Source organism: Lasiodiplodia theobromae (assembly GCF_012971845.1).
Source record: "Lasiodiplodia theobromae strain AM2As chromosome Unknown scaffold_32, whole genome shotgun sequence".
Classification (NCBI taxonomy): domain Eukaryota; kingdom Fungi; phylum Ascomycota; class Dothideomycetes; order Botryosphaeriales; family Botryosphaeriaceae; genus Lasiodiplodia; species Lasiodiplodia theobromae.
In genome coordinates, this window is record NW_023336511.1 from 128,607 (window position 1) to 153,749 (window position 25,143).

At 54.2% G+C, this 25,143-nt stretch overlaps 9 protein-coding genes across 9 annotated transcripts; 6 read left to right on the forward strand and 3 right to left on the reverse strand.

Moving 5' to 3' along the window:
• Positions 1 to 369: 369 nt before the first annotated feature.
• On the forward strand, positions 370 to 2,220 carry LTHEOB_9507 (Cytochrome p450 monooxygenase; the record flags this gene model as incomplete). The annotated part of the gene is made up of 5 exons (XM_035519102.1): positions 370 to 456; positions 503 to 653; positions 710 to 1,170; positions 1,257 to 1,503; positions 1,565 to 2,220. 5 exons carry the CDS (start codon positions 370 to 372, stop codon positions 2,218 to 2,220), a joined length of 1,602 nt encoding a protein of 533 aa, XP_035368734.1.
• A 480-nt stretch (positions 2,221 to 2,700) lies between these two features.
• LTHEOB_9508 (uncharacterized protein) lies at positions 2,701 to 4,562 on the reverse strand (the record flags this gene model as incomplete). Its single annotated transcript, XM_035519103.1, has 8 exons — positions 2,701 to 2,753; positions 2,807 to 2,817; positions 2,871 to 3,648; positions 3,695 to 4,017; positions 4,067 to 4,089; positions 4,206 to 4,265; positions 4,317 to 4,443; positions 4,504 to 4,562. 8 exons carry the CDS (start codon positions 4,560 to 4,562, stop codon positions 2,701 to 2,703), a joined length of 1,434 nt encoding a protein of 477 aa, XP_035368735.1.
• A 1,252-nt stretch (positions 4,563 to 5,814) lies between these two features.
• Positions 5,815 to 8,640, forward strand: LTHEOB_9509 (uncharacterized protein; the record flags this gene model as incomplete). Its single annotated transcript, XM_035519104.1, has 6 exons — positions 5,815 to 6,674; positions 6,725 to 6,815; positions 6,868 to 7,214; positions 7,267 to 7,347; positions 7,408 to 7,499; positions 7,547 to 8,640. The coding sequence occupies 6 exons, from the start codon at positions 5,815 to 5,817 to the stop codon at positions 8,638 to 8,640; spliced, it is 2,565 nt and encodes an 854-aa protein (XP_035368736.1).
• Positions 8,641 to 8,796: 156 nt separating this feature from the next.
• Positions 8,797 to 10,434, reverse strand: LTHEOB_9510 (uncharacterized protein; the record flags this gene model as incomplete). Its single annotated transcript, XM_035519106.1, has 1 exon — positions 8,797 to 10,434. The coding sequence occupies one exon, from the start codon at positions 10,432 to 10,434 to the stop codon at positions 8,797 to 8,799; it is 1,638 nt and encodes a 545-aa protein (XP_035368737.1).
• A 496-nt stretch (positions 10,435 to 10,930) lies between these two features.
• Positions 10,931 to 12,374, forward strand: LTHEOB_9511 (MFS drug transporter; the record flags this gene model as incomplete). The annotated part of the gene is made up of 5 exons (XM_035519107.1): positions 10,931 to 11,166; positions 11,215 to 11,789; positions 11,845 to 12,037; positions 12,087 to 12,159; positions 12,348 to 12,374. 5 exons carry the CDS (start codon positions 10,931 to 10,933, stop codon positions 12,372 to 12,374), a joined length of 1,104 nt encoding a protein of 367 aa, XP_035368738.1.
• A 165-nt stretch (positions 12,375 to 12,539) lies between these two features.
• LTHEOB_9512 (ATP-dependent rna helicase dhx8) lies at positions 12,540 to 13,166 on the reverse strand (the record flags this gene model as incomplete). The annotated part of the gene is made up of 1 exon (XM_035519108.1): positions 12,540 to 13,166. One exon carries the CDS (start codon positions 13,164 to 13,166, stop codon positions 12,540 to 12,542), a length of 627 nt encoding a protein of 208 aa, XP_035368739.1.
• Positions 13,167 to 16,130: 2,964 nt separating this feature from the next.
• LTHEOB_9513 (Oleate delta-12 desaturase) lies at positions 16,131 to 17,429 on the forward strand (the record flags this gene model as incomplete). Its single annotated transcript, XM_035519109.1, has 2 exons — positions 16,131 to 16,184; positions 16,236 to 17,429. 2 exons carry the CDS (start codon positions 16,131 to 16,133, stop codon positions 17,427 to 17,429), a joined length of 1,248 nt encoding a protein of 415 aa, XP_035368740.1.
• Positions 17,430 to 18,246: 817 nt separating this feature from the next.
• Positions 18,247 to 19,843, forward strand: LTHEOB_9514 (uncharacterized protein; the record flags this gene model as incomplete). Its single annotated transcript, XM_035519110.1, has 4 exons — positions 18,247 to 18,380; positions 18,772 to 19,431; positions 19,490 to 19,556; positions 19,604 to 19,843. The coding sequence occupies 4 exons, from the start codon at positions 18,247 to 18,249 to the stop codon at positions 19,841 to 19,843; spliced, it is 1,101 nt and encodes a 366-aa protein (XP_035368741.1).
• Positions 19,844 to 21,556: 1,713 nt separating this feature from the next.
• LTHEOB_9515 (FAD binding domain containing protein) lies at positions 21,557 to 24,249 on the forward strand (the record flags this gene model as incomplete). The annotated part of the gene is made up of 7 exons (XM_035519111.1): positions 21,557 to 21,858; positions 21,908 to 22,179; positions 22,229 to 22,352; positions 22,401 to 22,650; positions 22,702 to 23,405; positions 23,469 to 23,511; positions 23,563 to 24,249. The coding sequence occupies 7 exons, from the start codon at positions 21,557 to 21,559 to the stop codon at positions 24,247 to 24,249; spliced, it is 2,382 nt and encodes a 793-aa protein (XP_035368742.1).
• Between the last annotated feature and the right edge of the window lie 894 nt (positions 24,250 to 25,143).

The following is a 25,143-nucleotide window of genomic DNA, read 5'->3' on the forward strand; positions in this document are numbered from 1 at the left end:
TGTGAGGGAGATGGGCGTCATGCTATCTGGCTTAGCTAGCTCTGCGATTGCTGTGTTTGTGGTCGATGACGTTGGGTATTCAAACGGCGCGCAGAGACCCACTTCCCCGCTCTCACCCTCTTTGACCGCTCATTTTTTGCGAATTCGTAAGCTGCGAGAAGGATCCAGATAGCGCCCCAAACGGAAGGCAGCGGAGGAAGGGGGAAAGAAGCGGGGGATGACTGTTGAGATATGGGCCTTGGGTAGCCGCCGCTAACGGTCCGCCTTCCGTTCAGGCCGGGGAGACACGGTCCGCCTACTCTTCATAAGCTCCGCCATCTTACCTCAACAATGAGATGAATTCGTTCCCCAGAGAAAACCGCCATCAAAATGACGTCGATACTCGAGCACGCATCGCGTATCGCGATTGTGCCCGTATACGTCGCGGGCGCTGCGTCCGTAGCTCTTGCCGTCTACGTGAGTACCACACTAAGCGATGACGCTCATTGGCTAACACGACCAGCTTCTTCTGCTTGCCGTCTACCGTCTCACACTACACCCTCTGGCCCGCTATCCCGGTCCTTTTCTCGCCAAAATCACTCCCTGGAGGGACGTCTACCACGCCTGGCGCGGAGACAAGCACCTCGATTTTTACGAGCTGCACCAACGCTACGGTCCGCAAACCGTCCAACACGTGAAAAAGAACTTCATGCTAACCATACCTTCACAGGCCCTTTCGTCCGCTATGGCCCGAACACCCTCTCTATCAATGATCCGGCTGCGCTGAAAGCCATCTACGGCCACCGCGCCAATGTGCGCAAATCCGACTTCTATCTGGCATTCCCTGCCGCTCCGGGCGTCTTCAGTACCCACACGGCCCTCGACCGCCACGCTCACGCCCGGAAGCGCCGCGTCATGTCGCACGCCTTTTCCGACGCCGCCCTTAAGGGCGTCGAGGACTACGTGCTCGGCTACGTGCGATCTTTTGTCGGCAAGCTTGCTGGTGGTGGTCAGGGCGATGCTGGTGTTTGGTCTCCTGCCCGCGACGTGTCTGAGTGGAGCACTTATTTGGGATTCGACGTTATGGGAGATCTGTCGTTTGGCAAGTCATTCAACATGCTCGAGGGTGACGTGCCTGAGAACAGGGAGGCTGCCTTCTTGCTGACGCAGGCGGCAAAGAGGCACAATATCGTAAGTGATGAACCCCCCCTTTTCCGCCAGAAATGGCATACCACGAGTATCGTTTTGGAATGAAAGTAAAGCTGATTGAAATGAAGACTGGACCGATGCCTTGGCTCCACCAGTCCGGCCTGGACAGGATTCTATTCCGCAAGATCAACCAGGACCGCGACAAGTACCTCGCCTTCAGCCGCAAGCAGGTGGGACAGCGCACACAGAGCGATGTGTGGAAGTCTGACCGCAAGGATTTCTTCTATTACCTGCTCAACTCCAAGGACCCCGAGACTGGCCAGGGCTTTGGCAAGGCTGAGCTCTGGGGCGAGAGCAACACCCTGATCATTGCTGGTGAGTTTCGTTCTCCCTCCTCACAGGGTCGAAGACACTTGAGAATTAACGAAATGCACAGGCTCCGATACCACCTCCACGACCCTCACCGGAGCCATTTTCTACCTCCTCCACAACCCCTCCTCGCTGGAACGCCTCACTACTGAAATCCGCAGCACATTTGCCTCCGCCGAAGACATCCGCTCCGGCCCCGCCCTCAACGGATGCAGCTTCCTCCGCGCCTGCATCGACGAAGCCATGCGCCTGTCGCCGCCCGTCGGCGCTGTGCTGCCGCGTGTCGTTCTCGAAGGCGGCCTCAATGTGCTCGGCCACCACATTCCGGCAGGCACCGGAGTCGGCTGCCCTATCTACGCCCTGCACCACCACGCCGAGTACGTGCCCGACGCGTTCGAATACCGCCCGGAAAGGTGGCTTGCGACGGAGAGCGCGGGCGGCGAGGAGGCAGTGAAGAGGCTGCACGACGTCTTCAATCCCTTTAGCATTGGTCCCCGCGGCTGCATTGGCAAGCCCATGGCGTATATGGAGCTGAGCCTGGCATTGGCGCGGTTGGTTTGGGCCTTTGATATGAGGCTGGCGCCTGGTGAGCTTGGCAGGATCGGAGAGGGCCGCAAGGGCTTGGGCAGGGGCAGAGAAAGGGAGACCGAGTTACAGTTGGAGGATATCTTTGTGAGCAACAAGGTGGGTCCCATGGCACAGTTTCGTCCGAGGCAATATTGAAGGCGGTAATGTTTCTTTTTCTTTTTATGAATTATGAGCGTTCTGTACGGTTGTTGCTGAAGAAAAGGGCGGATTTCGTGCTTTTTCAGGGGCGTTCAGAGATTTCCTTGATCCCACCATTCAAAAGATGCCCCTAGCACGTCGTCAAGAAGGGTGGTTTGGAGGGACTGCTCAAAATGCCGGAGCTCGGGAACAAGTGGTGTATTCGAGTCTCTATTCGAACTCGGTGTAAATTGGACTTGGCTGGTTTCAGCCTGCATCTCCAAAGCGCCGGATGTTGCTCTGCTGAGTGAAGGCTGGCTTGGAGGGGCTTGTGGCTGATACAATGGGATATCCGTGAGCTTAGCGGGGCGTCTGGCATGTTGCGGTAGTAATGATCCGCTGAAGAGCGATGGCTCGGAGGTAGAACATGAAGCGCTCACAGCACTGTAACTAAGAAGAGTCCATAAAATTGCGGTTCTCTCGCGAGAGTAGTCAGTGTCAGTTTGGAGTTGGGCAGTAGTGGTCCTCTCGAGGCTTTGCAACAGTTGCGCCTGTTTTGCTGTTAGCACAGCTTAAAGCGATGACGAGCTTTTGAATGACTTACCATATTCGCAGCTATGGGCCAGATTCTTCCAACTTGCCGGACAAAGGCCAGGCATTTGAGGAACTTGTCACGCGCATCCCTCCTGGCCTGCGTCTCCCCGCATAGTCGGTAATGATCGAAGATTGTTGCTGCCACCGTGATAGCGTATGCGATAAAAGGATCTGTAATAGTATAGTCGAATTCCCTTGCGACCGTGCTGAAGCGGAACGCCCAGTAGGAGTGCAGCTTTGCCTGGTCTGATGTACTTTGCCGGAAGGTTCTGGGGGTGCTGTCTTTTATGGGATCCAACCGTACGGATAAGAGGAAAGGGTGGTTCAACACGCAGAGTATGGCGTGGTACATGAATTGAATAGAGAACCAGGGAGCCCAGTATGCCGGGTTGTTTTTGAATCTGCCGGCGGTCTGCTCGGAAAAGCGATGTTCATCTGGGAACTGGGACTCGTACTCCATCAGGGCGGAGACTATGGAACCGTACTCGGAGTCTCCTGTCCACAGGCTCTTACCAGCTTCGGTACTGGACTGCGCGGCGAAATGCTGCACTCTGCCCCAGATTTCGTATAGCTTGATGCTGTTTGCTAATATAATCTCCGTGTCCTGGGTTGGCGTCTGCGGCGTATTGTCATGTGAAGCGTAAATGGCCCCGGGAAAGCGGCAGGTAAAAATAGAAAGCGGCGGTTCAAGGCCGAATGTACGACTAAGAACATATAATGACCAAGCACACCGTCGGCGTTCTTCGAGCTCGGCCGGGTCGACGGTCCAATTTGGCTCTTCAACGAGTCTGGACTCTTGGGCAAGGCTGAGGGTAAGATTCAAGTGAAGCCACGAGCGCTCTTTCTGGCCGGCTGCGAGAGTCAGTGAATTGAAGCAAAATGGTGGTGGAGAAATTACCAGTGAACTCCCAAAAAGAAAGTAAACACAAGGCCTGGATGGTTGCCAGATTTACACCACCGGTGCTTAACCTCCTAGTGACCAAGTCATTGGCTCTTGCGGCATAATTGTCAGACACGTCAGCACCAACGGCGTCTTCGCGGCCGTGAAAGATGCGAAATGCAATGGCCAGAAGTGCAGTAACAAGTTCATCATCACGGGACTCGAAGGTGCGGAAGAATTCGGAGGCAAAGCCGGGGCCAAATAGTGGTAGAGGTTGGTAGTTACAGCGCTCCTCATACCGGATTAACAAATCATTTAGCACTTCTGCTGGTGGGTAAGAACTTGGTGTAGGTCAGCGGAAGCGAGTCTGTGTATGCAAAGGACGGATACCTTGAACTCTGCGGTGATGGCTGCTGCACAGACCATGTTCGTTCGGGAATCGGTGCAACAGCTATAGCAGGCTGAGGGGAGGGTCGATAGCTTCGTGTACCAGTCAGCCTCGGCCACGGTACGAGCAGTCAGGTCTTACGAACAAGTTTGCATTCAGCATCAGGTCCATTTTGCTCTCAAGGCTTCGGAGACGCTCGCTCTGGACACTAATTAGAGTACGCCAAGGCGGGTTTGATTTAATGACACTCACAACGCTCTGGTCGGAATCCTGAATTTTGATGCCGTGACTGGTGCCCTCGTTGTAGGAACAGACTTGACCAAGGCGTACACAGAGTGAACACGCAGGCTGTTCTCCGGGACATCGTGTCTTTTTGCGCCTAAAAGGGTTCAGAATTCGATCAAATGATGGCGCCGGAGCGCGTTCCACAGCAGCATACCTGCAGCCTTCGCAAGCTTGACGCGTGCGCTTCGGTGGGCGTGACGAGTCGTCGGCCATGGTCGTTCAACGTAAGCGCCTTACGACGCGCAAATAATCCCGAAGTCTTTTTCCAGGTGGCCGCGAAAGCGTGCATCGTTCTCTAAGCGGTCAATGGGAAATGCAGCGGATTGTGATGGAGACGAAGTAATCTGGGGAAGAGAGGAATGTGCGCCAATCGGACTCGGCCCATGGTCGGCAACACGCGGCAACTCGCGGTCCCTTTCCGAACACTGGACGCACCCGACGATCAGTAGAAGATAGCCGATGCCTCTACGCAAGCCTTTCGCACTTGGGAGCTCTGACCTTCACAGCAGGGCATCAAAGTCAGTAAGAAATCTCGAAGCAGACTCCTGTCTGTTAGTATGAGGTGGCGCTACGTGAAACCAGGGTCTCCAGGTTCGCATCACCATTGGGAATTCCTGTCTTGGTTGACAGAAGACGAGTTAACTGAATAGCTTCGATTTGAACTACAAAATGGGCATGAGCATACGCTTCGCGTAACACCCATGAAACAATATGATGGTGCACAAGTACGGGCTGTATTCTCGGTATCATCCGCATTCGGCGAAGATAGACAGCAGCCACTCTGGAAAAGCAAATGGCCATCGTCCGGAAAGACTGTTTTCAAGTCAACGGTGGTCTGATTAATAATGCGCACTCACAATACCCTGCCTCTGACTGGATCGACATTTACCGTTTATCCACTATTATTAGCGATATTGTGTGGCGTATGTTGCAGTACCCTGGTACGACGGTATGGCAGCGTAAAACTATCACTCCCTTGCCTCGACTAACGTGTGATTGGGCCTACACCTGCCGTATATATTTCAGCTTCAGATTCCGGCCCATTATCCAAAACATCTCTATAGGTACGTCTCTTTTGCTCATGCCGCGTGTTCTTCGCACCAACATGGACGCGGCTTCTCCCGACTGCATAAGCATTGTGCTGACATACGTGATAAGGTGCGCGGCATCACGGATGATTGGACGAGAAAGGGCGTCGGAGGGCCGATCAGCTGCACAGCCGGTGCCACAAGGCTGAAGTCTCGACCAAATTGGAACCTTCCGCCATTTGTCTCGGCGATAGAGAGCTTGGGGGCCGCTCCTTTCAGCCTCCAGTGGGGTCTGAAAGTTTACGTCGTCCGGCCCCCGCCCTCAGCCTATATACACCCTCATCGCATATCCACTCGCCTCTTAATAGGATGCAAATGCTTCAACTTTTACATCTGTTGTCTGCCCTCGCGACGTGCGGGAGCGCATTCCCACCAGAATGTCTTCGCACACTGTCACCTTTCTCGCGCTAACCGTCCTTTTCATACACAACTGCCAAGCCATATCTGCGGACGAGGCTGTGAACCAGACATGTTGGCCAAAATACTCGGTTGCGCAATTATTTGAAGATGTCTCAAACGACCCGATACTCGATCGTAACGACGTTGAAAGGACTCGTAATGCCACCAGACAGCAGCTGCAAACAGAGAAGATCTCAAAAGTCCAGAATCCGAACAACGCGACCGAGTGGCTCAGCCACATGACTGTTCCAGCTCCAATCTTCGCCGTGAACAACACCAAGGCCAGCGCCTTCCGCGTTGAAGAACAGGGTTGGAGGATCTTAGGTGCTGACCTCCAATGGTGGTGGAGATATTACACTGAGGATGACTGGACATTACAAAAGGAGACTGAACTCAACAACTACACCTCTGAAGACGCCCTCGACTACATTGCTTGGGATCTTAATATATACAGCGAGGTTGCATTTCCGTGCAACTCAACACTCAGCACCACTTTGAAAGGGGACGATACTAACTTGAGCCTCTATGGGTCCGAGTTCATCCGCGACTTCAGAGAAAAGATATCTAGCATCCAACTAGTCTACGGAAACCTGACTAGTGGCGTCGAAACGAAATATTTAAGGGATGCGCTCGAGGATGCAAGCAGGGAAGCAAATTCAACAGCAGATGCCGCCAACTGGATGGTGACTGCCTCGTATATGGGCGTCGGCTGGGATGTGAAATGTTGGGGTAACATCAACGCGGCCCTGGATCTAGCGACAGAATGGGACAAGGCAGCATCATCTGCTGCTACGACTTTGATGGCTCTGATCCCAGTCTTGCTTACGTTCGGAAACTTGTAGGTTCACCGTGAGGGTTCCATGATCCACACTGACTGATATGCCCTAGGATCCTTCCTCGGGACTCCGAAGCATTCTGCTCGAGTTTGCTTGTTGGATTGATGTCTGCGGCCTTCAGCCTGGGGCTCCCGGGAAAAAGTGTAAGCCTCTGCATATGAGAATGGAATGGATGCCGACTCACAGACATGGCAGATATCCGCCATCATACGAAGGTTGCACCGCATCGATGTCGGCTCATTCGAGCACTACCGTCAAGATATTATCAGCAAGCTTGGGAGGCGAGAAAAGGTAGACGGTCGCGCACGACCAAAGGCTCTCTATAAAGTCACCTTCTTGACTTTGCAGAGCTGGTTAACTGCTCCCCCAGAGGAAGAATCCATCTCGCCAGACAAATATGCCAGAGGGCTGAGTAACACCGCCCTTGATGCGGAACAAGTGACTTACTCAAACACCTTCTGGCACATCCGTAAAGAAGTCGACAAATGGAAGGACAGGCCACACTACTGGCATATATTTGGCCTGATGGTATTCATTGTTCAGTAAGCGCTCAATAGTTCGCTGTCTTTTGTTCCGCTAACCATCCGGGCTTAGAATAGCAATCTTCATTGTCGGAATTGGACCCCTCTTTCTCAACATAGGCACTCCTCTTTTCATGTTCAGCTGCGAGCAATAGTTAGTCGCATTTCCCTGGCATGGCACGCTTCAAACAGATCAACTAACGGAATATCCAAGTCTTTCGTCCCTGTGGATGCTCATAACAGCTGCTACAAATGCCGTGTTCAGATTCGTCATGTGGGAATTCAGCTCGCACGAGCGCGTACGAGGTAAGACTGAAGGCCGCTTTCTGGATTAATTATCTGACGTTATGCAGTATATGCGCTCTCAGAAAAGGCCAAGGATTCTCTGGATAAATTCATAAAGACAACGCCCGAATCGAATGGAGAAGCGGAGGGAACGCCGAAGAGTACGGAAACCGACCTTCCGCCACGATACCATCCTCTGGTCGCCCGCGGCCTTCGCGCTTACTACCGCACAATGTCGTCTTCGGCCTCAAACGTCAAGAAACAATATCGTCGGATAAGCAGGCAAAGCAGCCAAGAGTTGGTTGAGCACTCCAGCCTTTACCGGCACAACGAAGACATAGACACCTTTCTCCAGTCGATTCGGGACCAATGTCTTTTCTTCTGGTACCATTGGGTGCGGTTCCCATTCACCCAGCCTTTGAAGTTCATCCGGGTTGGGTTCTGCCGTGGTGAAAGCTCTACGGAAAGCGCTCGCCGCTGGCGGCCCGTCACCGTCCTCATGCATCTCTCCAGTAGCGGCCGGAATCCTTTTGCGAAACTTTTGACCGGACTTGTGGAAGGAGCAATCCTGCTCCTCCTCACAATCTTCTTCTCGTCACAGTGGGGCGGCAACATTTTCGTTGTCGCTTACACGATTGCACTGCTTCTCGTCGTCGTCACTGCAGGTCGCCTTTTCAGCCTTTTCTACATCTGGCAGAGTGCCAAAACTCTTGGCCTACACGTCATTGAATGCCAGAGCAACACTCAGATTAGCGGTGCGCTACGAATCCTCTGCAGCATGACTGGCGTCCTCGTCGTAGTGAATGGAGCATACTACTACGAGGGCCACCGCTTGGACGAGAGAGAGAAGTGGAATGATTGGCGTGCGAAATACGATCGCGGAGACTACGACGAGGATCAGAACCCCTCAAGCCCCAGAAGCCGGAGGGGGTCGGCCACTGAAGTCAGTTTCGCGCAGCAGGGGTCAGGCAGCAGGCTGAAACAAGCCTTGAGTGTCCGCAAAAAGCCAGTGAGGCCCAGCCCCCATGTCACGCGGCATCAATCAGAAGGGAGCCAGTCGGCGATCTTATTGGAGGACATTGGATACCATTCTCGGATGCCGAGTGATCCCAGTCTTGATTTCACGATGCCACGCACTCCTCAGGCTACTGCCACCCCTTAATATTGAAAGCATGTAAATATTCTCATCATTCTGTTCTTTCGGTTACGAGCTACCTGGAAACGACATAATGTTTAGTTCATTCTGAGAGTACGAAAGCATGGATTGAGCAACATAGTCATCAAATGTTTGTGGAGACGCCTCTTGAAGTTGAAAGTTTTAGATCCCCAGTCCGTGGAAGACAGTGTCTTCGCAATCCTGCAAGAACTTCAACACATCCTCCTTCTCGTGCCACGCATCATTATACGCCGCACTCAAACTCAACTGACCCCTCCACGTCCCCAGGAACAGCCCCAGCCCGGTCCCCAGTTCCTCGCCCGTAACCCAGGGATCACTTAGCTCGAACGGGCCATGCGTCGGCGATATGATCTTATCGATGACGCCCATGCTCGAAATCGACACGGACGGCGACTCGTTCGGCGGCGGCACGGGGAGCGTCGCGCCGTCCTCTGGATACGGCAGGGTCCCCAGCGACCAGTACAGCGGGGACATGCCCAGGAGGTCCGGGTCGTCGCGCACGGAGAGGTAGAAGTCGCGCATCTCCCGCACGACGCGGTCGAACTCCTCTCTGCGCCGCATCGACGATGCCTGCGCCGCGTCACTGTCGGCGGCGACCTCAACATCCTCCATTTTCACGCCATCCGCAGGCGTCGCGGCGATATGACCTGCAGTGGAAGCCGCCGCCGCCCCCGGCACGTCTAGATCAATCGCGAGGCCCCTTCCCGAGGTGCAGTGGTACACGGACGCGGCATGGCGCGCAGTGTTGAAGGGAGGCTGGCAGCGCTTGCGCAAGTCAACCAGGCAGTAGTTGACGTAGCGTACGCGACGTGCGGCCGGGTTGATGCGCTCCTGCAGGTCGCGCACGCACATGGCGATGGCGGCGTGGTAGGCGTGCGTGACGGTCACGCCGCGCGCGCGGCAGGCGGCGAGGAGGCTCAGGGACGAGCGGTCGTCGCGGAGTGTGCGGGCGACGCGCTGGTGCTTGCCTGGCAGATGTGTGCCGCGCTTGAAGGGGACGGTGAGGAGCTCGACGGCATCGCCTGATTGTTTGAGTGCGTTGTTCTGGGCGGTGTCGCGGGCGAGGCGGGCGATTTGCTCGGGGGTCGGGGACGGAGGGATGTTCGCGGCTTGGTGCAGGGGTGGGCTGAGGTTCTGCCACTCGGTGCCAAAGGACGGAGGCGGGTAGGGGGAGGGGCCATCGGCGTAGGCGCGAGCAGCGTGGGCGAGGAGGTTGTTGAGGAGGTGGAGAGTGCCGATGCCGTCGATGATGTCGTGATGGGCGCGGAGGATGAGGTCGCGGCGCAGCACGCGTCCTTTGTCTTCGGAAGAGGGAGGAGTGAGGAGGAAAAGCGTTGGCTGGTGAGGGACGGGCGGGTCGGAGTTGCACCACTCATGTCCGGTTCGGCCGTCGGAGATGATGCAGAAGGTTCGTTCGAGCCAGTGCCTCTGCTGGCTTTCGAGCGCACTTGCGGGGAACGTCACGTAGACCTTCTTGCATTTCTTTTGGACACGGTCATACTCTACCCATGAGGCAATGGTTGGGTGGTCGTAGCGGAGTGCGAGCCATGCGCTGCGGAGGGCCTCGATAAGTCTCTCCTCGATGATTGGACGGGTAGTGTCTTCGGGGATATCGATTGAGAGCGAGATGAAGCCCGTCATGGCGAAGAAGGTGCGGCCACTGCCTTCGTAGTTCTTTGCCAAAGATGCGTAGAACTGTTCGGCTTCGTCGATGTCACGCTCCCACCGCCCGGGGCTCGTCTCCTTCCATTCGAAATCAGGCTGAATATTGGCACCCATGGCTTCAAGAACGAGGAATTGCTGTGCCTCCGAGGCGTACCAATGGGCAAGCGAACACTTATATCAGTTTGCCGAGTGATGGTCGGTATCAGGCGACACTGAGAGAACCGAAGATCCGCCTACGCAGCGGAAAGATCAGAAGGAAGAGGAGCAACTTATTCGCGCGGGCAACAAGAAAGGCAAAATGAGTCCGCAGCACTAGTGATTGTGCGGGATAGCCTTGTGCCACGATTAATGGCTACAGATAGGAAAGGAACTGAGGCGGGTGCTCCGTGACGCTTGCAAGTTGAAAGTACTTCCCGATCGAGACAATAGACCGGCCAATGACAGCTTCTCTCGAAGAGCACAGGCGGGATGTCGGACCGGTATCCCCACCATGCAACACGAGCCTTTCCGAAGTTTAGCCGGAGCTCTACCGTACGCTGTTCACCGTCTATCGCCAGAGCCCTCACCTGCAACATCATCCAAACACCTTGAGAAGAATCCTGCAAGCATCATGGAAGCTCGTACATCGCTACATGACGATGCTGTTGAGCTCACAGATGGTGCACAAACATCCCCGCACCCGCCAGATGCAGATTGGGAACCGACCACGCTCAAGACGAATTACATCAAAGTCGTCAGCGCTGCTTTCTCGTTTTTCGTCGCAGGGGTGAATGATGGGAGCCTTGGTGCCCTGATCCCCTACCTTATCAGGTCCTACGATATCAACACAGCCATGATCTCCATCGTGTAAGCTCTCGTGCATCGGTACTCGCCCGCTGTGCTGACCATGTTAAGCTACGGCGTCACTTTCTTTGGATGGTTCATTGCCGCAGTCACAAACAGCCACCTCTGCCAATATCTCGATTTGGGAGCCATGCTGGTCCTCGGAGCTTTCTTGCAGGTCCTTGCTCACGCCTTACGCTGCTGGACCCCACCTTTTGCCCTGTTTGCCGTCACATTTGGTATAGTCAGCCTCGGACAGGCATATCAGGACACACACGCGAACACCTTTGTGGCCTCGGTCAAAACCGCACACCGATTCTTGGGTCTCATTCATGCAATGTATTCCGGCGGCTGCCTCGTTGGCCCGTTCGTCTCCACGGCCATCGCCTCCGCCGACACGCCCTCACGCTGGAACTTGTTCTATACCTTCCCGCTGGCGCTCGGTGTCTTAAATCTGCTTCTCTGCATATTCGCTTTTCGGGATAGCCTGGCTATCAAAACAAAGCACGCCACCAGTCCCGACATCCAAGGCGGTTCAAGGAACGACGGTGCAATGGCTGAAATAAAAGAAACGCTCAAGACTCCTAGCGTCTGGCTGTTGAGTCTTTTCTATTTCTTTTATCTCGGCGTCATTATCACTGCAAGCGGTGAGTAGAAGCCCGTTCAGTCAAAAAAAAAAAAGACTAGCTAACATGTTGCCAGGCTGGGTAGTGGAGTATCTTGTCGAGGTCCGTGGCGGCGATTTGGCTGACATGGGCTATGTCCCCGCTGGCTTCAATGGTGGGTCCTTCCTAGGAAGGCTCCTGCTTGCCGAACCGACGCATAGATGGGGCGAGCGACGAATGCTATTCATCTATAGTGTTATTGGTGTGGCGCTTCAGCTTCTATTCTGGCTGTATGTCTCCATCACTCCACTTCGAGTCATATCTAACAATCTAAATCAGTGTTCCGAACATTATCGCCGCATCCGTCGCCATCAGCTTGATGGGATTCGTCCTAGGGCCCTTCTTTGCCGCTGTAAGTTATTCTTCACCAACATCGAAGATCCACCGCTGCACCGCATGCAGTCTGCTGACTCGCACTGCTTTCGATTTAGGGAATCTCGGTAGGGTCGAAATTATTCTCTGATAAAGTGCGTTCGTCTGCCCTCGCCCTCGTCTTTGTCCTCGGTCAAATTGGAGGCTCCATCTTCCCCGCAGTCACAGGCATCGTCGCTGCGCATGCAGGCGTGAAAGTTCTACAGCCGGTGCTTGTTGCGTTGATGGCTGCCACAGGCGTCAGCTGGCTCTTCGTGCCAAAAACAGGCGGTCTGCACCACAGAGAATAAGTCCTCGAAGCGAAAAAAAAAAAGGCAACACGGATCCGTTGTTTGGGGCAGATACTCCAATCTCAATCCGTTAGGCACCATTGTCAACCATCCCAAGCACCGCCGCCACATCAGCTGGCAATTCGTACGGCTTCTCTTCCGGAATCAACCCCCGCCTTCTCAGCTCCTCGTCCCCCACACCAGGCTCCTGGTCCAAGACCTCCTTCAGCCTCACCGCCTTTGCCGTCACATCCTCGATATCGACAATCCACTCGTTTGCCCACTCCACGACCAGATCTCCGGAAATTCCTACCTGTATGCTCCTCCAACCAAGCCTCTCCAGGCGCGGCGATCGCTCCGGATCCCACTGCACTTTCACGTCACCGGCGACCTCCTCTACTCTCTCTACTTTCTCTCCTCCCCCGCCATGCGTCAACACCGCCCTCCTGAGTAGTTCGATGAACCCTTCGTGCGTGACGCGTAACGCAAGCACACGTCTCTGCCCTGCGTCTTTAAACGAGTAGCCGCTGCGGTACATCATCCAGCACCAGCTAGGTTTGATCCACGTCATGCGTCTCGGTTTGAAAGCCGACGATGTGGCAAGATGCTGCGTTGCGACGGCAGCATCGGCGATAACAGACGAGTACGCTTGGTAGACGGTAATGGTTTTGTCATCGTACACGGCGCGTATCTGGCGTGATGGTGGGGTGCAATCCATTGTGAGAGAGAGAGAGAGAGAGAGAGAGAGTGTGTGTGTGTGTGTGTGTGTGTGTGTGTGAAATTGGTCGGACTTTGCTGTGTGGAAATCTTTTTTCCCTCTCTTCGGTCAGTTCCTAGTGTTAGGGTCGAGATTTGGGCCAGTTGTGGTTCTTATTGGACTTTTGACCAGACTATATCCCGATACCGTCGCACTAAGTCAGTCACCGGCGGTGACCCGGTGAGGACAGAGTGGCGCAGTTCCTGGATGCAAACTACTGTTAGCCCGCAGGCACCAGGACAATTCTTAGGGTGCATCTATCTAATCTATTCCCAGCATGCTGCCCACCAAGCATTCTGCAAGTGCTGTAGCCCTGCCCGGGTTCGCCCCTTGATCGGCGAAGTTGACCCCGAATCCCCGCACGCCGAACTTGCCCGGCGATTCATGTGTGCCTTGTGGCCTCGGCTCTTTTGACTCATAGCTGCATGCATAAAGAAATTCGTCCTCTTTGTTGTGAGGGCGAAAGGATGCTCGTAATATCTTTCGTTACAGGAAGAAGGAACAGAATCATGCCCCAATAGGCCCCTCACCATTTAAGTGTTGGTGAAGGACGTGATTAGATAGCGCAGTTGGATCTCAGTACGCACATGCTCGCCGTAAGATAGTGCCAGCGCTTTGGCCGTTCTAATGTTAATTTAAGAACTTTCTTTCAAGTAGTGCAGTGGAGCTTCGGAGATGGGGGATGCCAGTCACGCTTGCTCTGTGGGTGTAATAGGTTGCACTGTTTCTCGAAAAGAAGGCGGTAGGCGTGACAAGGCGGGCGCAGCGGATGACCTGAGCACATGGAGGAAACGAGCAGGATTACGCTCAAGTGAGTAGAAATAAAGAGCAGTTTCGGATCTGTGGAGCTCAGGTGCTGGGTGGCTCGATCGGATGGCGGCGGAAAGATGAGCGGGTCCCAGGGTCCAGTGGCGACAAGTAAGCGAGGATGCGATGTGGGGTACTCTGCAGCTTGTTTAGACTCAACACCAACCTCAGAATCTTGACAAAGGTTCCAGTCTGCCGCACGGTCGAGTGTCCCACATCAAGTCATGGCGCCTGGTAGTTTTCGCCCCACAGCAATCCAGATTCCTCCAGTTACACCATACCTATGTTCGCTGAGCGCGCCCCTTGTCCAAGAGCGAGGAAGAAAAGCGGGGAGCACCGCAGAGGGGAAATCAGTGTCTCGAAAAGGTCGTGCCGAAAGAATGGCGGGGTGAACAGAAGGCTGGCCGGTCTGCCCCACAGGAGGCGTCAGCTTGAAGTGATGTGCAGGCCTCAGCTGGGAACCCGCAGGATGGCGGGATTCGCTCAAGGGAAGACTCCGGATATTTTTTGAAAACGGGCAGTGGAGTCCACTCGGCTTCGTTCCATTCGGGGCTTGTAACATGGAATGGCCTGGGCGAGAGCTGCTTCTGTCAGCGGAGCTCTGGCATCAGATAAGGAAAGGTTCGAAAGGGCACCGTACAGTCTGACCACCGGGCCGCACTGGGCCCACACGTGGCGACGGCCGCCTCTTAAGTCCCCAGCTTCCTGTTTCTGGCCAGTTGTTTTCGCTCTTGGACGAATGGGTTCAGCGACTCCAGGGATGGCACGAGGACACACTGCCATGGCGTGAAGGCCAGATGACAGCGCGCCTGGTAGCGTCCATCCACTGCTTCGGCCATCAGCACCAAGAATCTGCGAACGAGTCCTAAGGTCCATCGTGGGTTTCGCAGTTACTGGATTCGGCAAGCATCATGGCACCGGCTCGCACAGTCCACCGAGACGCGAACACCGCCTGTACGCGAACCCCTAAAACCTCAGCCCATGGCCGCCACTACACCGCTAAGCTGGGCTTATCTCCAGTGTCAGGGGCGCCGGTCAGGAAAAGTAAGCTCGTCGGTTGCGTGTTCGCAAAGCTGGCCTCGGATCCACGTTTCGGATCCTAGACACGTTGAGTGGCTGCTGATACGTCAGCAGGGATGTGGGCCACAGACCACCTCGCCGATGGCGGAGGGCAAAAATAGGACGAGAGAGGGGACAGTTGGCCACGCTTGACGGACCGATGATGGCGGCGGCACGAAGTCCACAGATTCAGATCAACGCGGGCGGTGCAAATTTGGATCGAAAATTAGGGGTTTCACAGGGACTGGGTGGCGGAGGCTACTCCTAGCGCGGCCGCTTATCACATTTCTCGCATCGCGGCCGGCAGGAACGACTGGGCTTGCACGCGAAAATGACACGTAACGCAGGAGACGGAAAACTCTGACATTGGCAGCGTCATGCGAGCGCGCCGTTGCTGTATGCCACGCCAGCGCCGTTGCGGCTGCGGGAAAGACGACGTGGGCGACACTGAGGCTCGAATCAGACCCTGATCTACCCGACCTGCCTTGACCGCCTGCGTGTTGAGCCCAAAGTGCCGCCTGCTATTGGCTGCCGAGCCGGAGCCCGTTTTTTTTCTCGAACACCAGACGGTCCGAAAGCAAAAAGAGCCGACGCAATTCGCACCCGTGCTCGGCCAGTCCCCAGCTTTGCGCGGAGCACCGCACACTACCCCACCGGCGACCTCAACGCGTTCGAAAAGGCTGCAGCAGACTCGCGCGCCGCACTGCTGCGCTACAGCAGGCATCCAGAGCTCCCCAGAAGGCCCGACTTACCGCCTGCCGCCTTGGCGCCCGCCGGGCTCGAGACGACATCCGTGCCACGTGCCGTAACGCACATCGCCCTAGCCAGTCAGGAGAATGGCAAACTACGGCTGTTACGCTTGGGGCGTGCTTGGTGGATCAATTGTCCGTTGAGTTTGGGTCCCACGGAGCAGGGCCTTCACCGTCAATGGCGGCACCCCACTCTGCTTGGCCACCTCTTCCTTGACAGCAAGTCTCCCCTTTATTTTCCCACTACAAAAAGCCACTGCCCTCCGCTCTGTCTTCTGGCAACGGGAAAACTTTTTCTCTCCTGCCCACCATGTCTGTTGCGCAAACCGTCACCCTCCAGAAGGGCGAGCAGCCCACGGACAACGTACGCCCCTCCTGCTTGCCGCCAAGTTGCCTCCACTAACACCTGCCAAAGGTCATCAGCCTGAAGCCGTCGTCCAACCTCGTCGACCCGGCAAAATGCCCGAGCCTGGCTGATCTGAAGCGCGCCATTCCGGCCCACTGCTTCCAGCCCAAGGTCGCCATCTCCATGGCCTACCTTGCTCGTGACATCGCCATGGTCTCTGCCCTGGTTTACGGTGCTCTGCAAATCCACCACGTCGAGTCATTTGCTGCCCGTACCGCTCTCTGGATTCTCTACGGCGCTGCCCAGGGCTGCATCTTCACCGGCCTGTGGATTCTCGCCCACGAGTGTGGCCACGGCGCCTTCTCGAGGCACCAGCGTCTGAACGATGTCGTCGGCTGGCTCTGCCACTCGGCCCTTGGTGTTCCGTATTTCTCCTGGAAGATCTCGCATGCCCGCCACCACCGCTTCACCGGCCACATCGACAAGGACCTCGTCTTCGTTCCGCGCACCGTTGAGGAGATGGCCAATAAAATGGGCATCTCCATCAAGGCCCTTGAGGAGCTCACCGAGGACACGCCCATTGTCACCACCATCAAGCTGCTTGCCCACCAGCTCTTCGGCTGGCAGACCTACCTCCTCTTCAACGTCTCGGCTGGCCACAAGAGCCGTGTTCGCGACAACGACAAGAAAGGCTGGTTCAACGAGCGCGGCAGCCACTTCGACCCCTGGAGTGTTCTCTTCCTTCCCCAGCAGGCCCACCTCATCATCATCTCCGACATTGGTCTTGCTATCACCGGCTTCATCCTCTACAAGGCGGCTCAGGTTCTTGACTGGCAGACGGTTGCGCTCCTGTGGGTCGTTCCCTACGTCTGGGTTCACCACTGGTTGATCGCCATCACCTACCTGCACCACACCCACCCGGATGTTCCTCACTACGGCGAGGATACCTGGAACTTCACCGTTGGCAACCTCTGCACCATCGATCGCGACTTTGGCTTCATTGGAACCCACCTGTTCCACGGCATCATTGACACGCACGTCGTCCACCACCTGTTCCCCAGGATCCCCTTCTACTACGCCGACGAGGCCACAGCCGCCATTCGCCCCATGCTCGGCAACTTCTACAACGAGGACAAGAAGACCAACTTCCTGAACAGCCTGTGGACCACTTTCCGCAGCTGCCGCTGGGTCAAGGAGGAGAAGACGGCCCCCGCCCCCCAGGTTTACCACTGGGTCAAGCCTTCGTCCAAGGCTACGAACTGAAGAGAAAAAAAATTTCCATCCCGTTGGCGTTGATGTGTCAATCTGTCATGGGCTCGACTAGATTTCACAGGAAGGCAAGCGCATCTGGATAGGATTTCGGCGTTTTGTTTTTGGGTTGTTCGACCAAATACCCTCGACTCGGGGCTTTCAGCAATCCTCCGCAGCCACTGTCTCTTTCATTGAGATGCGAGTTTTAGAAGGCTAAAATTAGAGTTTAGAGAGATCAAGAAATTAGATGCATAGACACGGAACCCTCCACGTGGAGCAGGTTCTGGTGCAAAGATTCATTCTCAACCAATTTCAGCTCACCTCACGTGCTAATGTGAATCACTCTGTAATTGAAGTATTTTTTGCAAACATAAACAGCATACGATTGCAACTATGAGGAGATACAAGGAACATGCACATTTTTCGAATCGCTATACTTGATACAGCCACAGTTTCAGTCATTAAAATTGCGAAGCCCTCCAGACCTGAGCGATGCTGAACCAGGGCAATTCGCGTCTTCGTTGATACAAGCCTGCGAGACATGGGCGCTTGATTTCCCCAATCTCTTAGTTCAAAGTACAAAGCATTACCGGGTTGCGCAGTCGCAGGAAGTCTCAAATATCGTGACCTCCAGATCCCCCCGTTGGCCCTCGTTTGCTCAAGAAACGTATCCACGGCTTCACATGCAATCCAAGCGACAACATGGCCTAGGAATGACTCGCAGGACGACACGATTGATCGACGGTGCGATGCACGTGAAAGACTTAGTCAGCAGGGTTGTTGCGGAAGCTGCCGGCGACGAAACAGTCTCCCCTCCTTTCGTAACCATATGGCATCGCTTCTCGACAGCCACCCGGAGCTTACCGACAATTTTTCAAGAGATACAGTACTGTGCGACGTGCCGGACGAGTCATGTCGCTCAGTCCGCCAGAGGCCGACATTGATCAGGAACACCCGCGCCAGGTAACCTCCGCATCCTTCATCCACTCTGATCGGTCAAGTAACGGGTCAAGCAGCGAGCCTCGCGAGCTTGTATATTTTGCCACTCCCGCAAAGTGAAATGTGATGCGCTGAGGGTCTACCCTTGCACGAGATGCAAAGAATCCCATCTTCAATGTACCCTTCGCGTGTCACATCGCGGCAGAACAAGGAGGTATTTGAGCGAGATCAACTCAGGCTTGGTAGGTTGAGCTGACTAGATCGACGCTAGAATTGCGCGAACTGAGAGCCACGTGGAGTCGAGAGCCCCGCGGTCCGCACGATCCGTTCTTATCGAGCCGAGGGCTGGACCTGTACCGAATCCCCGGCGGACGGACCGCGTTAACCCCTCATCTTCTTCTGTTGATCTCATCAGATCGCTCGAGAACTTCATAGACAATCCCAACAGTCCCATTGGTGACGAAGATGGCGTGGCAATCGTTCACGCAACAAACAACAACGCCTTTACATCCATTCTCAATGCTGCCGCCGACACGGATGAGAACTCCCGCCGGAACCTCCATCTTTACGCCGGCTCTTCTACTAATTCATGCTCCGCCATGGACCGCTATAGAGAAGCCATCGGCCGCCTGGACGCACCGACGCGGAAGTTCCTTGCAGAAAAGGGCGTCTTTGACTTACCCGATGCTTACCTGGCAGACAGTCTGATACAAACTTTCTTCGACTACGCGGATCCGCAAGTGCCCCTAATTGACAAGACGGATTTTTTGGAACGCTACAAAACACGGAATGTTCCTCCGCTGCTCCTACAGAGCGTCATGTTTGTTGGAAGTCACTTCGCTCTTGACGAACATGTCGCTGCCTCACCGTGGTCGACCCGCACTGAAATGACTGCAGCCTTCTTCGAGAAGGCGAAGCTCATAGCTGACTTTGAACTAGAGAGAGATCAAATCACTTTGGTGCAGTGCTTTGTCTTATTAGCAGAACGGTGGTTTGGTTGGACCGAAGAGAGAAATACGAGGTACTGGATGAGCCGAGCTATAAATGTGGCGTATATGATGGGCCTACACCGCAAGTACGTCACCCGCCATTGTGATCCAATCCCATGCATCCCCTAACGTCTTGGGTCTCAGGATAGAAACTCTCAACTTAACCCCAGCGCAAAAGAGGCTTTGGAATCGCGTTGCTTGGGTAACCATGGTAAGCTTAAAAAGCCAGTTTGCATGTTCGCAACTAACATCTGCCAGGCCAAAGACTGTTTCGTCGCAGCAATGTTCGGAACGCCTACTATCATTGATGACAGGTGGACGGACGGTGAAGAGCTCATCTGGAATTCCAGCTATTTTGATGAGTCTCGAGATGACCAGGGAGTGGATTCCGCCCCATCACGTACCCCCGAGACGGTCAATTACAGCACCGCGCTCGTGTGGCTTGGGGCATTAGGTGAGCTGTCTTCGGTAATGAGCTCGATAATAGCTTACCCGTGAGCAGTGGGAATGACGATTAACAAGCTCCACTCTATACCCAACACTTCTGTGGAACCTCTTACTTCAGCGGTTCTGGATGAGTTGCGGGAAAGAATGGACCAGCATACAGCTGATTGCCCTGGTCTCATTGACATGGAACTGCAAGACACGACAACGACTCCCAAATCCCAGCTCATATACCAGCCACTGCTCCGCGCCGCCCACTCTTTAGTGGCATTGTTCTATCATTGGGCTCTTGCTGAGAAGCACAAGGATCCAGAAATTAAACTGGAAAGCCGGCGGACTTTACATAACGCAGCTTATGATTTTTGTGAAGTAAGCAACTCATAAACGACGAAGAAATGTAGGAGCTGACATCTATGTAGGTAATGAGCTATCTGCGCGCGCATTCGCTATTTCCTATTTGTCCTCTCTGGCTGTAGGTGCTCCGATATGGCATTCCCAACAGAAGGCTAACTCTGTGCAGGGTTGCGGGAGTCTTTCACACAATGGCAGTATTGTTGAGCGATTGCCGAGACGCGTTACTAGGCTCGGAAGAGCCGCGGAAATCGGGCTCTTTTGGTCGCCTTCGGCAGCTGAACGAAGACCTGAGCATCCTTGAAAAGACTTGGAAACCCGCGGGTTGGTTCCGCGAGCTCATCAGAATCTCGCTATCCAAACTGCAAGAGAGGGTACGCAAGAGAAAGGAGGGCCAGACTCGAACGCCGGAGCCAGAGCGGCAACCTCAGCAAGGCGGCATGCCATCGGCACCTGACGGTCCCATATTCTGCGAGTCTCCAGGTGTCTTATTCGAAAGTGCCAGGGAACTCTTCCCAGATCTGGAGAACGTTTTTAATTGGACCTCAGCCGATGCATTCATACTGAGTTGATTCTATTCTTTTCATCAAGACTTTGCGGCAGCGATGACTTTTAAAATCGGGACTTTGGCTTCGGATGAATCGCACTTTTGAAGCCGAGCCGATCGGTCCCCGTCTGCCGACTTCCGACTTCAGGTCGAGCCTACACCGCGGCATCTTAGGTTAATCTGCATGGTGTGGCCAATAGGAATATAGCAAATCTTACCATTCTGGGAAATAGCCTTTTGCTCCTTCTCCTGGACCGAGCTCCTCCTGTACACAGTAGGCAGTCAGCAGAAGGCATTCAACGATCCACCATAGCATATCGGCAGTTTTCCTAGAGATTCTCGAGATGATTCGTGTATGAAGTCCGGCCGCTTTCTTCTATTTGCATAAATCTTCTTCACGGCGTTCTGGTGTGTACTCGGATAGCCGCAAGCCGATCCGATAGCCGATAGCCGATAGCCATAGCTACTCGGTATGCCGCAACCCAGCATTACCCCTTCCGACCATCCCGCTCGGGGGTCGGATTGGCTGAAGCAACGAGTTCTAGCATGGCTATTAACGTTTTCTTGCCAAGGAAAGGTAATTTCCGGATCGAATACGTCTACATCGCCTCCCTCTTCATCCTATTCGACAGCGCAGTCTATGCATGGGCTGCCCACATGCACCGCCCGCACTACGTAGAAGGCGGCTGTGCCCCGCCGAGCAAACAGTGCGCATTTGTTTCAGGTCTCCGCTCTAATGCAGATGTCGGCGCCGACAATTAAACACATTTGGATATATATATTTCTTGAACCGGCACTCCACATCCAAAGACTCATCTCTGTTCATCCGCAGCCTACGACCACGAGCGTCTTCTTTCACTGTCACCATCATGTCTTCAAAACCCTTCAAGGTCATCATTGCCGGAGGCAGCATAGCGGGCCTCACGCTAGCCAACATGCTAGAAAAACTTGGCATTGACTTTGTCGTTCTCGAAGCATACAAGGAAATTGCACCTCAGGTTGGCGCCAGCATTGGCTTGTTGCCAAATGGCCTCCGCGTTCTCGACCAGCTTGGCCTGTACCCTGCTATCCGTGGGCTGATACAGGAGCCGAACCAAAAATCTACCATCCGTGGACCAGACGGACAAGTGCTAACCCAGACCAACAAAGGAGGGGACCTATTTAGGAACCGGTGGGTGCTTTCATCGAATACTCATATCCTGGTGCTGACTTTTTTCCAGTCACGGATATGACATCATCTTCGTAGATCGCCAGATGGTCCTTCAAGCTCTGTACAATCACTTGGAAAGCAAGAACAAGGTCTTGACGAGTAAAAAAGTTGCTTCGGTCACTCTGCAAGAAAAGGGCGTGAAGGTCACTACTGCAGATGGCGCCGAGTTCACTGGCGATATCCTGATCGGCGCAGATGGAGTCCATAGCACCGTTAGGAACGAGATGTGGCGAATCGCGGACCAGCTTGAACCCGGATACATCCCGGCATCAGAGCGCACAGGTGAGTTCGGTTTCCAAGGCCTCAAATGTCTGCGTTGACACCCCCTCAGCATTGACGTCGCATACGACATACAAATGCATCTTCGGCATCTCCATTATGAAGGACTACGCGCCTTCCACGACCAGCTCGACTTGGTACAAACATTCCTCCCTTCTGGTCATTGCAGGGCCCAGGTACGTGTTGCTTCCACTTTTATAACAACCTTTAGCTGACCAGGTCAGTAACCGAGTGTACTGGTTCATGTTCCAGAATATCGACAAGAAATACGAGGGTGAAGAACTTCCTCGTTATTCCAAACAGGATGAGGAAACTCTTGCCAAGGAGCATTGGAATGACCAGGTCACCGAAAACATCACCTTTGGAGACATGTATGCTGCGAGGATCTCGTCGGTCCTAACCGCACTTCCCGAGTACGTCTTCAAAAAGTGGCACTTCAGACGGATCATGACAATCGGTGATGCTGCACACAAGGTAAGTTTCACAGCAACTACCGCCTACTACAATTGAAGCTAAATCCTCTAGTTTGAACCGATCAGTGGTCAAGGAGGCAACAGCGCCATTGAGACGGCGGCCGCCCTGGTCAACAATCTCACAAGCATGATGAAGAGCCGCCCAGAAGGCCTAGCCGATGCCGACTTTGACAAAGTTTTCTCGGAGACTCAGACAACGCGCACGCCACGCGTATGGGAGCTCGTGAATGCATCTCATCAGCAACAAATGGTCGAAGCCATGGAGACACGCCTGTTGGAATTCATGGCTAAATACTACATACCACATGCGACCATCGACACCAGACTGGCCAGTTGGTGCAAGAGTATCGAGGGTGGCCGCCGGCTCGATATGCTCGACATGCCGAAACGACCCCACTACGTTCCATATCCGGAGGAGCTCGCCAGCACACCATTTGACGGCTCGGCTATCATTAAATTGACCGTCGCTGCAATTTTTGGACTGCTTTTCCGTCTGGCTCAATTAACTTTGACGATAGACCCGGCAAGCTTCTCTCCTACCTTTGTTGGTCATGACTGGAAGCAGACATACACTGGAATTCCAGCGATTGACTCTACGCTTTCCATTTTGGTTTGGGCCTTCTCCAAGGGAGTTGCTGGTGACGACCCCAACCAGAAGGTCCAATGTCTGTATTTCATGATCATGCTCCTCCCGATTGCCCTGATCTGGACGGTTGAAGCTTACCGGAATGGAAACCATCGGTCTCTGGTATCCATGTATGTTGTTTTTTTCACTTCAATCTTTCCCTTCCCTAAACTTAAGCTGACACATGGTACTAGGCCGGTACTCTTCGGCATCTATCAGCTCTTCGGTATTGGCAAGGTGAGTTCGCCCACACAACGCAAAGCGCCACTCAAACTAACCCCAACCTAGATCGCACCCCTCTACTACCTGGTCAGCATCTACACTTCGGGCAACATCCTCTACACCCGCACGACCGGCCGCGCCATCCACTCCTCGGTCGCCAAGGCACTCCTGCCCGCCCTCGCAATCGGCTACGTCCTGCCCACCATCCTCATGTTCCTCCCGCACGAGTCCGCCGTCACGCACCAGAACTACGTCGCCCTCTGGCAGCCCTTCCCCATCTACATCGCCGGCCTCACCTTCGCCATCTCCGCAATCATCCGCAAGGCCCAGGGCGCCAACAGCCAGCCGATCGAACGCGAGATGTTCGCCCTCGCCGACGTCGCCCCGCTGCGCGCCGCTTACGGCGCCGTCTTCTGGACCACGGCGATCGCGCACATCGCCACCCTCGTGTACCTTTTCTCCAATACGGCAACTATGTCCATCAGCGAGGTTTTCTTCAAGTTGAGCGGCACTGTTGACGAGTCGGTTTTCTTGTTCTTCAAGCACGACTTCTTGATCTGCTTCGCCGCCGTGTTTGTTTGGTGCCTGTACAGCGCGTACGAGCTGCGTCGCACCGGCTACGTCAAGACGGAGCAGGCGGTCCGGGCGGCATTGGCCACGCTGGCTGCTCAGGTTGTGGTGGGACCCGGTGCGGCTTATGTGGGCTTTTGGTCGTGGAGGGAGGGGGCCATTCTCTCGCATGTGAAGATGTGAAGTAGAAGGAGCCTTTCTACACTTGGAAGAAATGGAGCTGAGATTGAAGGTAAACTGGTGGAGTATGAGGAGTTTTGGAGGGAGTAAGAGGCTAGGAACTAAGAGGGTGCTGGGTTGTGTTTTGCTTGGTGATCTTCTTTGAGGAGTTTGTATTTCGGAGCCTTTTTTTTTCCTTGTCAATGGCGAGGCATACATCGGTTATTGATTCAGTCTTTGCAGTAAAATTTAAATAACTTCGGAAAACCAACATGATGACTACTCTCTGATATCTCCGAGTAATTTTTAAGGCCCAAGCAATGGCACTTTAGGCGCCGACTGAGACATTCGCAGATGCAGCGGGCACAACATTACTGGCAGTCTTTTCCTTTTCCATAGCCTCCACCTTGGCCTTGAGCGCTGCAAAGTTGCGCTGCATCGCATTTCGGTTGAACTCCTCGCCAGTCACCATTGGGTACTTTTTCTTCGGGCCCTGTATCTTGCAATCCCAACAACTGCACTTTCCGTCAGTAGTTTGCCTCAATATCAACACAAACATACTTACGGTTGGTTGAAAAAGGCCATGCTATACCGTGGACCCCAATAGTCTTTTTCCTTATCGTCTGGCGCTTTCACGCGATGGAAGGTTGATTTGAATCTACCAAACAGGGATTACTTTCATTTGAAATTCGGGAACTGGAGTGGAACCATACCTATCATCGGACCAGCTCATCAAGAGATCACCAATGTTGCACACGATATCGCCGGGGGCGAACTCGACCTTAGTCCACTCGTCACCGATGCCGAACTCGGTCACGGACTCTCTTCCGGGACAGATCTCAAGGCCACTTTGTCCCGGCCTTTGATACAACAGAGTAAGCAGATCCCAATCGGCGTGCGGACCTAATGACTTTCCGT